This window comes from Anoplophora glabripennis, unplaced genomic scaffold (genome assembly GCF_000390285.2).
Source record: "Anoplophora glabripennis isolate ALB-LARVAE unplaced genomic scaffold, Agla_2.0 scaffold449, whole genome shotgun sequence".
Taxonomy (NCBI): Eukaryota; Metazoa; Arthropoda; class Insecta; order Coleoptera; family Cerambycidae; genus Anoplophora; species Anoplophora glabripennis.
Window position 1 is genome coordinate 102,006 of NW_019416560.1, and position 13,128 is coordinate 115,133.

General features: G+C 31.6%; 1 protein-coding gene across 1 annotated transcript in view; it reads right to left on the reverse strand.

Moving 5' to 3' along the window:
- The window catches only part of LOC111691705, a gene marked incomplete at its 3' end in the record, with an annotated part of 110,709 nt that extends 101,998 nt beyond the window's left edge, over nt 1–8,711 (reverse strand). Inside the window, exon 1 of the mRNA XM_023454940.1 lies at nt 8,576–8,711. Within this exon, the coding sequence (XP_023310708.1) occupies nt 8,576–8,711 (136 nt within the window). The remainder of the gene's footprint in view (nt 1–8,575) is intronic.
- Nucleotides 8,712–13,128: the final 4,417 nt, after the last annotated feature.

The following is a 13,128-nucleotide window of genomic DNA, read 5'->3' on the forward strand; positions in this document are numbered from 1 at the left end:
GTTACTTTTGGGACACCCTTTATATCTGTCAGCAAACGATTTGATGGCAGTTTTTAAAATCCTCCCAGCCGGAGTCTGAGATATTCTTAGCTTTCTTTCTAATTCATTAGAATCAGTTTCGAACAATCAGACCCAATTGCATTTGATTCAAAACAATCAATTTTGAACCTTATGTAAGCATTATATCGGGATGTGCATGCGGGATTCTAACTGTTGGAACTGTAGGTACACGGTAATTTCTTAATGCGCAAGCTCCGCATGATTGGAACTGTTGAAAATTTTTGCAGAAATAAACCGCATGATAAACATTTTATTTCAAATTTTTCAATCGCCTTTCTCAGTTTTTTTAGTTTATGCCGTGGTTTATGAGGAATTTCTTCCAATTAGTATATCCAACTGTCAACTTAATTTCATTTTAAACCTAAATTGATATAATAATATACTGAGAATATGTGTCAAGTCATTATATCGACACATAATTTATATGCATGTATGTTTTGTGACTACCCTTCATTTGATCAATGCATTCGCTTAATTTCCTCGAGAACTAATCAATTATTAGGAGCTAATTAAATTTACAGTAAGATTGAGTGAATTTCCTTTATGTGACAGACGTCTATATTACGCCTGTACTTCCCTTTGAAACTGAGTGTTTGATTTATTACTCGAGGACAAAATTCGTCAGAAATAAAGTTAAATATCCACTGCGGATTTTATAAAGCTGTTTAAAATCCAATTACGAGATAATTTAAAATTAACAACGTTCTAATTAAGTAATGAATTTTCGTTTACTGAACTCTGCATCTGTGAAAGGTTATATATAGTTTAAAACTTTTGTAGCACCAGATATATTTTATTGAAATGTAAAAGTACAATGTAGGTATATGCAACCAATATTACAGACTCTTACAATTAAGTTACTCAATTGAGCTGTATATTTTTCTGGTACTCAGTTGAGGATTTTCATAAATATAATTCAAAACTTCTTCAATACCTGCATTTCTTACAATCCAAGTAGCACCTTTTAAATGATTACACAGCCACACAAAAAAGAAAAGTAGTCTACTTTTCATGCGACATATGTTATCTGTAGTATTTTTGCTTCCTGATCACAAATCCGGTGTCACATCACACGAATTTCCTAACCTCAAAAAACAGGTAAAGAATAGCAAAAAAAAATCATGAAAAAGTGCTAGGAAAAATACAACAATTTTTTTTCTATATTCAAATGTTCATGTATATAGTTAAGACCCCACCCAACGTGAATCCGCGGTCAGCATTAATGGTTCTTTTTCTAACCTCAAAAAGACGGGTCAATTAATGTCAGATATCACCAATTTTCAAACAATAACAGATTCACGCCATATTTGGAATACGGGGGTTTTCTGGGTCACTGATCACGGATCCGAGGTCAATTTTGCAAAATTCAAGATGGCGGATCCAAGATGGCCGACCAAATTTTCAAAAAATAACAGAATCGCAGCAAATTTGGTATACGGGGGTTTTCAGGGTCGCTGACTACGGATTCGAAGTCAATTTTACAAAATTCAAGATGGCGGATCCAAAATGGCCGACCAAATTTTCAAATAATAATAGAATCGCAGCAAATTTGGTATACGGGGGTTTTTAGGGGTCACTGATTACGTATTAGAGGTCAGAATTGCGAAACTCATTTTGTAATATTTCACTTTATAACCTGAGTACCCAATCATGTATTAATCTACTTTTTTCGGCTATATCCTGTTCTTTTTTCTGTAAAAGATCTATTCACGGGTTGAATTTGTAAATCCGATCTCGAATTCGTGATCATTGACCTCGAAAACATCCGTATACCAAATTTGGCGCGAATGTGTTATTTTTTGAAAATTCGGTCGGCCTTCATCTTGAATTTTGCAAAATTGACCTCGAATTCGTGATCGGCGACCCCAAACACTCCCGTATACCAAATTTGGCGTGAATTTGTTATTTTTTTAAAAATTCTTGATATCTGACCTTAATTGACGCGTTATTTTGAGGTTAGAAAAAGAACCATCAATTCTGACCGCTAATTCACATTCGACGGGGTGTTAACTATATAAATGAACATTTAAGTATGGAGAAAAAACATTTTTCTAGTTTTCCTACCACTTTTTCGAGAATTTTTTCTATTAGTGACCTGTTTTTTGAGGTTAGGAAATTCCTGCGATGTGATAGCTCAAATCTGACACCGGATTCGTGATCAGGAGGTAAGAATACTGATAACATATGTCGCATGAAAAGGACTACTTTTTTTGTGTGTGGTTGTGTTATTTGCCGGAAAAGAACCAGTTTTCCACAATGTTCTGTGGATGTTCAAAAATGTTCACCTATTCGGTGTAACTCTGTTTGAGAATCGCTCCTAATACATACGCCTTACTTCATATGCGTTTCCATCAGCGAAACTATACATGAAATGGATATCAGCCAACTCAGCTTTAGTAAAGTTTACCATTTTTGTATTAAAAGGAGGTGAAGAACTGCCAAAACTAATAGAACGAAATATTTATATCAGTCACAACCTACTAGAGGATTTTGAAATCCGGCTTTAACTCTAGCGAGTTACAGAAAATCATATTTTATTGTTTTGTCCGAAAACAACCGCACATACGAAAAAATTACGAGAGACAAAAATGTTTATAAATTGACTAGAAAATTAAACTCTTATTCCAGAAAAGACCAGTGGCATACCGAAAGAAAGTTTACGCGACTGAAGAAAGCCCGATTCCAGAAAAAGTATCACCCTGTAGATCGTAACAACTATTAGGCAGAGTTAATCATGTAAGTAATCTAAGTTAGCCTACGTTCCAAATTTGCGCTACATATCTCAAAATTTGTGGGAGATACAAAGAAAAAAACGACAAATTATTGAAACTTTAACACCCTGTAAGGTCTACTATTATGGAACATATGGAACATCCTGTATACTTTTTTTAATATCGATTCCTTATGGCCTTGTTGCGGGCTGCTTTGATATGTCTCATGTTGCTTGTTGGGGACAGGCCATTCTTTATTGTCAAGAATAGAAAAAAATACAAGATAAAATTATTTATGAGGCTAGAGATAAATTAGATTATGAGTTGGTTAAGCTTATAAAACCTGCACTTTACTTTATTGCTATTTTCGACTTTAATTTCTGATATTTAGCAAGCAAAATTGAAAATAAATATTTAATGATCACAAAATTAACTCAACTCAACTATTATACAATCGTGGAACTTGATACAAAAAGTCTACTACAAATAGACGAGGTTAAAATAATCTCAGTTCTTCATATAATATTTTTTTCATACAGGCCGCTAACAAGTTACGGGCCTTCAAAAGTGAAAAGTAAAAGGTTACTTTTATTTACAGTCTGTAAACTATTAACTTCAGCATGATGCAAATTTAGTGATCCATAACACATACGTAAAGTTCTTTTTTGATGTTGTAAGTGAAGCTTTATTATCCCCAGAACGTCAGGGACGGACTATGCCCAATGGTTAACAACCCAGAATTTTTGCACAGATGACAATCGTAATCTACCTGCACCAAAAATAACTTCCCTGAAGAATTTGCAAACGAGAATACCCTCTTAGTTAACTCGGTAAAATTAACGGTTTAGGAAATATTTGAGATTTTATATCACAGTGTACATCGAGCGCCGCGGCGCCTCCACCATTTTTTTGTTTTTAATTTTTATTTGGACATAATTACTATGTTAGAACCCTACATATTTTTAAAATAAGAGCCTAGAAAATATTACTGTCTGCTAATGTAATTGTCACCAACAAAATTTGACAAACATACTTTACACATAACACAAAATAGAAAAACAAAACAAGAATAGTTTATAGTAAGTTAGATATTCAACTTCAAATATCGAAATCCATTCAGACGTTTCTCAAAAACGTATAAACTTATTAAATTATTAGACACTGTTAATGTATGGGCAGGAATAGTGGGTAATAATCTAATAGGTCCATACGTGTTAAAGGAACGTCTGAATGGACATCGATATTTGGAGTTTTTGCAAAATAATTTGCAGCCACTATTAGACGATGTTCCATTATACACCCGAAGAAACGTTTGGTTCACGCACGATTGGGCTCCTCCCCATATCAATATTGATGAACTAAATTATTTATCGGTCGTGTCCAATAAATGGATTAGGAGAGGAGGCTCAATTTCATGGCTACCACGTTCAACAGACCTTAACCCAATGGACTTCTTCATGTGGGGATACCTGAAAAATTTAGTGTATTCAACTCTAGTACAGACAAGGGATGAATTGCTACAAAGAATTAATTTCCATTGTAATAATATTAGACATACCCCAGAAATGCTTTTTACATTATTTTTTTAACTTTAACCTATTCTTATTTTTTTTTCTATTTTGGGTTATGTGTAAAGTGTATTTGTCAAAATTTGTTAGTGAATATTACTTTAGCAGACAGTAAGATTTTTTAGGCTCTCATTTTAATATGTACGGTTCTAACATAGCAATTATGTCCAATTAAAAACACTGTGACATAAAGTCACATGTATTTCCTAAACTGTTAATTTTACCGAGTTGAACCAAGAGGATATTATCGTTGGCAAATTCTTCAGGGAACTTATTTTTGATACAGGCAGATTACGATCGTCATCCATGCAAAAATTCTGGGTTGTTAACCATTGGGCATAGTCCGTCCCTGGTGTTTTAGGTATAATGAAGTTTCACTTACAACACCAAAAACAAGTAGTACGCATGTGTTATCGATCACAAAATTTGCATCATGCTGCAGTTAATAGTTTAGAGACTGTAAATAAAAATAACTTTTTAATTTGCACCTTTGAGGGTCCGTAACTTGTTAACGAAGGCCCGTATGAAAAAAATATATATATGAAGAACTGATGTTATTTTAAATTCATCTATTTGTACTCGACTTTTTTGTGTAAAGTACCAGGACGCCCTGATTAGGTGTTTTTTAAATAAAATTTGCAAGAGTAAATAAATATGTTTAATTCCAAGGATACCTATAATTACATTGATCTCTATGTTTTTATTGCAATGCAATACTTAGTCCTATTTTGGTAATGAAGCTTGAGACCCAAATCGTTTTTAAGGAATTATTTCTAAGCCCACATACGTAAACTTTCATGATGAAAAAATCTCTAACAAAATTTGCGAAATAAAAAATTTAAGGGGGCAAGGATGGCTGACCCTGAAATTTCGGAAATTTGCAATAAATCTTTTTCATAAGCAACTGACAGATTTTTAAATTTTTTTGCAAAATAAATTTTTCTTCGTAGTGACAACTACTTCACTTTTAATATGCTATCAACATTCCATTTTTCAAAATTCATATGCTGTAACTTTAAAAAGAATTTAAATCTTTATCAAAGGTAATGAGAGAATACAAAATACTTTGAATGATTACATCGTGTTTTTTTTTTAATATCTGTAGCATACCTAGGTTTCTGGTATCGAAGAACATTGTTTGAGTTTATTTGATAAATATTCTTTTAGAAAAATTGTTTGAAAACAGTTAATACTTTTAAAATCTAACAAAGAATATACCAACTTTACTAATGGTCTTTACACTGTGAATTTATTATTTACCAGTAGGTACATTAATATAAGTACAGTGTGTAGAAGACATTAGTAAAAAGAAAAACAAATAATTTTTGTAAAAGGATCTTCTAAGCAATTTAAATGTATCGTCATTATATCAATAAGAGATGGCGGAATACACGGCACTTAGCGTTCTATATTATTGGTTGCTTTAAGGTTATGGCATACTCTTATTGTCAAATCTCTCTTATACCTGTGGAGACCCATAATCTCATATAAAACTTGCTATCGCTTTCGCTTTCTGGTTATTTTACGTCGGCCTATTTCTACTACCATGGCTAAACACCGCCACCAGTAGACAAGCAACCACCAACCTGGAAATTTTGCAGAACCCCCACTTTGTTGTGGGGTAGAGATCTGTTATTTGCCTAACATAGTTACACAAGGGAATCAACGGGTTTACATCCTTTCCGAGGGATAGTATGATAAACATCGTCAAAATGTAGGTATAACTTCTGTGAATACACCGACATATAAGCCACTAGAAGGTGGACGAGCATCGCGAGCCTTCTCCGGATGGTCACGCATTCCAGGATTAACCGCAGTCAGCGTTGCTTGACTTTTCATATAAATGACATGAATGCGAAGTCGCTAGGCCGTACTGGCTCTGTCATATAAAACTTTAATCGGAAGAAATAATTTTATTCAAGCCGTAAAGGCATTTCTTCTTCCGAAAAAAAATATTAATTTGAAAACAATGTTTCAAAAAGTCCATATTTGGGTGAATCATATATCCACGGAGATTTTTGGCTTTTTGGCTTTCAAATATCATTAGAAATGAAAATTTTTCTATGCGCATAAAAAAAAGGTGGGCTTAACTTTTGACGTTAAAAAAATTCGTCCTATTTAATTATGTATCTTTTCAAGAGTTGATTTTAGGCGAAATGGAAGAGGAAAAAAAATGTTTGTAATTAAATTTTTTACAAAATAGGACTAGTTACAAATGGAAAAATAATGATTATTGTAAAAATCGAAAAAATCGTCAAAAATTGTAGTTTAAAAACATTACTTTTTAGGGAATTTTTTTGGGGTTTTTAAATTGGGTGGGGAAAAAAAATTTGCAAATTTTCAAAATTTTGCACAGCAAAAACCAAGGCCCTTAAATACATGAAAATTTAATCACATATAGAAGGGCTCTCAAGCTTTTAAACGCTTTTTGAAAAATTCGAATCCGTCAATTAGGAGAGCTCTGGCGCTTGTTTAAACATTGGGAATTGTTGTACTTATAAACAATTGGAATAACTTTGTGAATATTCAACCAAATCAAATTTTTTAAAAAAGTTCTTGGAAACACGCTTCTTTAAAAAAAACAGAAGATTGGTCCATTAATTACGTAGTTACAGCCGATCAAAGTTAACCGTAATTTACACTAAATGTACTGGGTCATCCGGGCTAATTTTTCGAAAAATACCTTTGGTATTCCGAGTACTTACCAGGTCTAAGTTTGCAATACTTTTCTTCATTGGCAACCTACTTTAAAACGTGTTTAAAGTTATTTATGCAAGCGAGAAATTCAAGAAAATTGTACGGGTGGTGGTGGTGGGAGAAGTAGAGAGCGCGGCCGCTTCAGCCTACTCGAAATTGAATCGGCGAGTTCAAAACCGCGTTCTAAAATTGTTTAAACAACAATTATTTTCAAAATATGTCGAAAATTAGTAATATAATGAGTTAGTTTCTCATTTGCTTATAGTTTAAACAATAAATAATATTCGAATTATACTTTAATCACAAAATAGAAATGTTGATTAAATTAATAAATTAATTATAAAAAATCAATAATATTTTATTAATACTTAATTGCATTAATAAAACAGGATTTATAAAATGTACACAAATTGACCAATCGATCTGTTTTTTTTAAAGAAGCTTCTTTTAAATAACTTGCTTTAAAAAATTTGATTTGATTGAATATTCAGAAAGTTATTCTAATTGTTTATAAGTACAAAAATTCGACCAAGCGTTTGAAAGCTTGAGAGCCCTTCTAAATGTGATTAAATTTTCAAGTATCTAAGGTCCTTGGTTTTTGCTGTGCAAAATTTTGAAAATTTGCACATTTTCTTTCAAAATCTGGATTGCAAAATTATTATACAAAATCTATTGAACCGATTTTGATGAAATTTGGAGTGATGATTCTACATAACATGAAGTTTTCTTGAGCCAAGTATGAAGGTCCTATACTCAATTTAAAGACCCCAAAAAATTCCCTAAAAATTAATGTTTTTAACCCCATTTTTGGCGATTTTTTCGATTTTTACAATAATCATGATTCATTCGATTTGTAACTAGTCATATTTTGTAAAAAATGTAAATACAAACATTTTTCCCTCTTCCATTTTCGCCTAAAATCAACTCTTGAAAAGATACATAATTAAATAGGAAGAAAAATATGACATTTTCCGAATTTTTTTAACATATTGTGCCGCCAAAAGTTAAGCCCACGTTTTTTTTTATGCGCATAGAAAAATTTTCATTTTTAGTGATATTTGAAAGCCAAAAAGGCAAAAATTTCCGTGGATATACGATTCACCCAAACCAAAACAGATACCGATTAGTCTAAATTGCTTCCATCGAATCTACCACGTCCTTTTACGACTGAATACCAAGTTTGATTGATATTAGTCAGACAATCCATATAAAAATTACAGGGGGCAAGTCATTTTAATAAAAATCTATCACCCTGTATATTTCAACTATGAACTTTATATGCTAAATTTTGAAATTGTACAATGTTTTATTTTACTTTCAAGTCATTTAGATTTTAATGTTAATTCATCTTTATCCATAGAAAAATATTCAGTACAAAGAAATTTAATTTTTTATAAATTCAAAGTCTTCTCTGACATAGCGCTCGCTTTTGTTTCTCCAGTAACGTTTATTAAAAATTCAAGACACGCTCTACGCGTTTTTTTTCTTTAGTGTTATGTACACTTTTAAGAAAATTATATTTATCCTGTAACAACTTACGTGAGCAGGTTTTATATTCGTCACTTCCGTCTTCGCAATCTTGGATACCGTTGCAGAATTTACTTATGCTAATACACTGTCCCTCGTCACACTGATATTCGGATTTTTTGCAGGCCGGATACACACTCCAGGACATAATTAGCACTAAAGCGGAGATAAGAAATATCCTCTCGTACCTGAAAAATAATGATACAAATTTAGTTAGCTCTTCTGTAAGATGTTGTGAATTTTGAGAATTCTTCTCATATGAGAATTACGTTGAGTTTAGTTATTTTCTAAAAGTGTCACTTTATTTTGTAAAAGATGAAAGTATTGGTGTTATAAAATAAAGACACTTTTAACATGTATAAAGGGTTGTTACCCTTATGTAATAATAAATGGGTCGATTCCGCCATACAAGGTGTAAGTAAATATGTGCGAAAAAATTTAGGGGGTGATTCCTTGTTGAAAAACAAAGTGGGTCCTTCATATAAAAAAAATATCATTTGATCATTCTCTAAGAGGGTGCCCAAAAAGATAGTTTCAAATTTTTTCTGAAATACCAAAAAAGTGACAGAAATGAAATTAAGTAGACTTTTTCTGATACGAGAACACTCAGTAAACAATTTGTTGAATGTCCCCTACTGTTGTAAGGGGTAGAAAAATCCACCCCTAAGACTTATTTCATACGTAACTTTTTTCTTATTACTACCTTACCATTTAAAAATTAATTCCAGCCTAATTCATTCTAAACAAAAAAGGACTTTTTTGTAAAATTAATGTTTTCTGAGCAAAAACAAATTATTTAAAAATCAATTCAACAGCATGGTTGGCATAGGGTAGAAATTTTATCGAAATGTAATTTATCAAATAGGCATTGACATTTCGTAATAGCAACTTAATTATTATAATTAATTCAATATTTTTTTAAGTATGTTAAAAAACAAACTATTACAAATTATTAAAGATAATATACATTATATTAAATGTTGAATATTTGTTTCTCCACATATTTAATAAAATGATTGCATTAATTGTAACAATTAAGCTAACATTACAAAATGTCAACGTGATAATCGCCTCCTAGATAAATTACAGTTCGATAAAATTTCTACTTTATGCCAATCATACCATACAATGACTGATTTTTGCTCAGAAATCGTTAATTTTACGAAAAAATTACAAGACACATTTTGGTGGAATGGATCGGGCTATCTGAAAACAAGTGTGCTCTACCACTTAACCCTTGGATACCATATAAAGGGTGTTTCTAAAATAGGATTCCAAACTTCTGCTGCGTTTATAACTCATTAAAATAAGCCAAAAAGTTCCTATTAACATGTGCCCTAAAACGCACCCTTAGGAAGTTATATGCCCTGAAAAATTTAAGTATACAACATTATTGCAACTCATAAATGGAGTCATATTCAAACACGGAAATGGCAGATATGCACTTGAAATACCTGTCGAGAAGGAAGTCTTCTATTCGGGTATACTGCCGCATACAGACGCCTCGCTTCTGATGCATTTCCTGCCGCACGGCCGTGCATAAAGTGCATATTTGCCATTTCCGTGTTTGAATATGACTCCATTTTATGAGCAATAATGTTGTATACTTAAATTTTCCACTCACCACTTTTACTAATTAAACACTGCAAAGCTCAATTGACAGTTTACATTGGAAATATCGAATTGGAAAAAGATAATATTTTTTACGTAAAATTGTTAAGATTTTAAAAATCTGTAGAGAAAATTTTAAAAAAAATTGAAATAAAAAAATTACGAGCCGAAAACCCCCTTCACCAACCTAAATGGGACGCATATGATTTGCATGTCGAAAAACGGAGTAGCCCATGTTATTTAACGTAAAAATTTATGTAAGACCCATATTTTTTTTTTAAGGATGCCAAATAGTTATTCTACATTCCTATTACATTTTAATTTCTAATTTTCTTAAAGTTAAGTTTTTACCATTCGGGCTCCAATTTCTAATGTACAATTTTATTTTCTAAAAATAATGTACTCTTGTTAGAAGTTCCTAATGTGGACGGTTTTCGAGAAAAAAGGCTTTTAATTAAACTCTTACAATATTACGGTGTAGAAAATAAGTGACTTTTCTCAAAGTAGGCTTATGTCAGAACATATTGATGGATGTCTCATAAACAACACATACATTCTTAGTAATATTTTAAACTCTAATTAAATTTATATCAAAATTTTAGTGACTGTAATTAGTCATTACTAACTACAATCACTAACAATCACTAAAAATTTTGGTATAAGGTTAATTAGAATTTAAAATATTACTAAGAATGTGTGCGTTGTTTCTGAGACATCCATCAATAAATTTTGACATAAGCTTATTTTGAAAAAAGTCACTTATTTTATACACCGTAATATTGTAAGTTTAATTAAAAGCCTTTTTTCTCGAAAACCGTCCACATTGGGAAGTTCTAATATGAGTACATTATTTTTAGAAAATAAAATTGTAAATTGGAGCCCGAATGGTAAAAAACCTAACTTTACAAAAAATTGAACTTAAAATGTAATAGGAATGTAGCATAATTAACGCCCTCTATGAAATATACAAAAAATAATTAGACCAGCGTATTTGGCATCTTTAAAAATCCCGGAATGCCTTTCATAAAAATAATTCGAAACGTAAAAATTCTAATTAAAAAATTTTATTTTGTTGCTCTGTATCTCGAAAACAAGAGAAGGTAGACATATAGTTCATAAGACAAAAAATTCTTATTTTTTGTTGTACTATCACCCCCTGTATTTACGGGATGTCTTTCTGAAACATCCTGTATAAAACGTAGTCAGTATTACATTACAGTAAACACATAAATTACAACAACAAAAACAATAGCTGCATTAAATAAGTAACATTCCTAAGAAAATAACATTGGCCTAACAAATCTTTTGAATTTTGCATAACTAAAATATCCTGCACAGAGTGTGACGCTGTTGTGCAACCGGTATACAGGGCAGAAAAATCCACATGGTCCATATGCCTTTACATGAGAGCGACAAAGTAAAGTAAAGAAATCCGTGCGATAGACAAGGATGACTATAGTGAAGACGTCTCATAATCTGAATAGTCACCGCCCGTTTCGGGTTAGAAGTGGGACTGACTATTCAGATTATGAAACGTCTTCAATGTAATCATCCTTGTCTATCGCACGGATTTCTATGACTTAATTTATCGCTCTCACGTAACGGTCGATGTACCATGGGGACTTTCCGAACCTGTATATTGTATTTAACACCTCTCTCAAAAAAGACGTTTTACGTTGAGGAGGGCTGAGTAAACCTTTGGATCTAATTATTGATATTATGCACATCACTGCAAAATATAATTTTATTATATGAATAAGGTGGAGTCTTAGTAAGTAAAAGTTTACGAAAAAAAAAAAACAAAGTGAGTAATGTTTTCTCCGTTTGAACATATCCAACCAGCCAAGTTCATGCAATTTATGCGATACATGATCAAATTTACGAATACCAAAAAGAAAAAGTATACACGCATTTTGAACGCGCTGGATGAGGTTGCTGCTATCAATATCAAGGCAACGTCTATATACAGGGGCACAAAATGAAAACTGAGATAATATCAATATCTCACAAAGCATTCTCTTAGTATTTAAGTTTAGATATGTATAGTTTTGCACTATTAGAAAATTTTAGACTTATTTTCTTTCCCAATTTTTTATGAGGACTAAATTATGTGTCTGCGTCTACGATTTCTGTGTTATTCCAGGAATTAAAAGAAAGTTTCTTAAAACTTTATACCTCATTCGAAAGATAATAAAGGAGAGAAGTTTTGAAAATAATTTGTACGTTTAATGTACCTATTCACAAATTTTAGAAATAAATCGACGTGAATGTATAATTGTATTGAAGTTTCTAAAAACTTCTGTAGGTTTTAGCTCCTGTATTTTTGTAGTATTTAACATAATATTTGTTGCATAACTTGAATTACTATGCGAATTAATGGTAAAATTAAAAATGTGTAAAACAGTTATCTCTTTTTTTATTTTAGAATTAGTAGTATTAGTTAGTACACTCCTAAGAAAGCACTAAAATTTAAATATCTCGAAAACTATAAATTTTTGGATAATGCATATTTTGGTTCAGTTGACTGCAAATTGCCTCTACTAACACATCTTCGAAGGAATACGTCGACTTACCAGTCACCCTGTATAATTAAAATAAGATCGTTTTTCCACAATTTGAGCATGATCTTGAATCTTGAATCTTAGGGATGGTTTTTTATCACTTACAACCGTAGGGGAAATCAACAAATTTTTTACTGAGTGCCTTCTCGATATAAGAAAACGTCTACTTAATTTCATTTCTATCACTTTTTTGGTATTTCAGAAAAAAATTGAAAACTATTCTGCCACCCTCTTTAAGCGGTTGTTTTCATAAAGCAAATGAATTTTTTTTATATGAAAGACCCACATTATTTTTCGACTGATTTTCCTGATTTTTTCGCACTTACATACTCATACACTTACTCTGTTTAAAGTAAATTGATTCATATGCCTAACGATTACAAAATGCTCCTA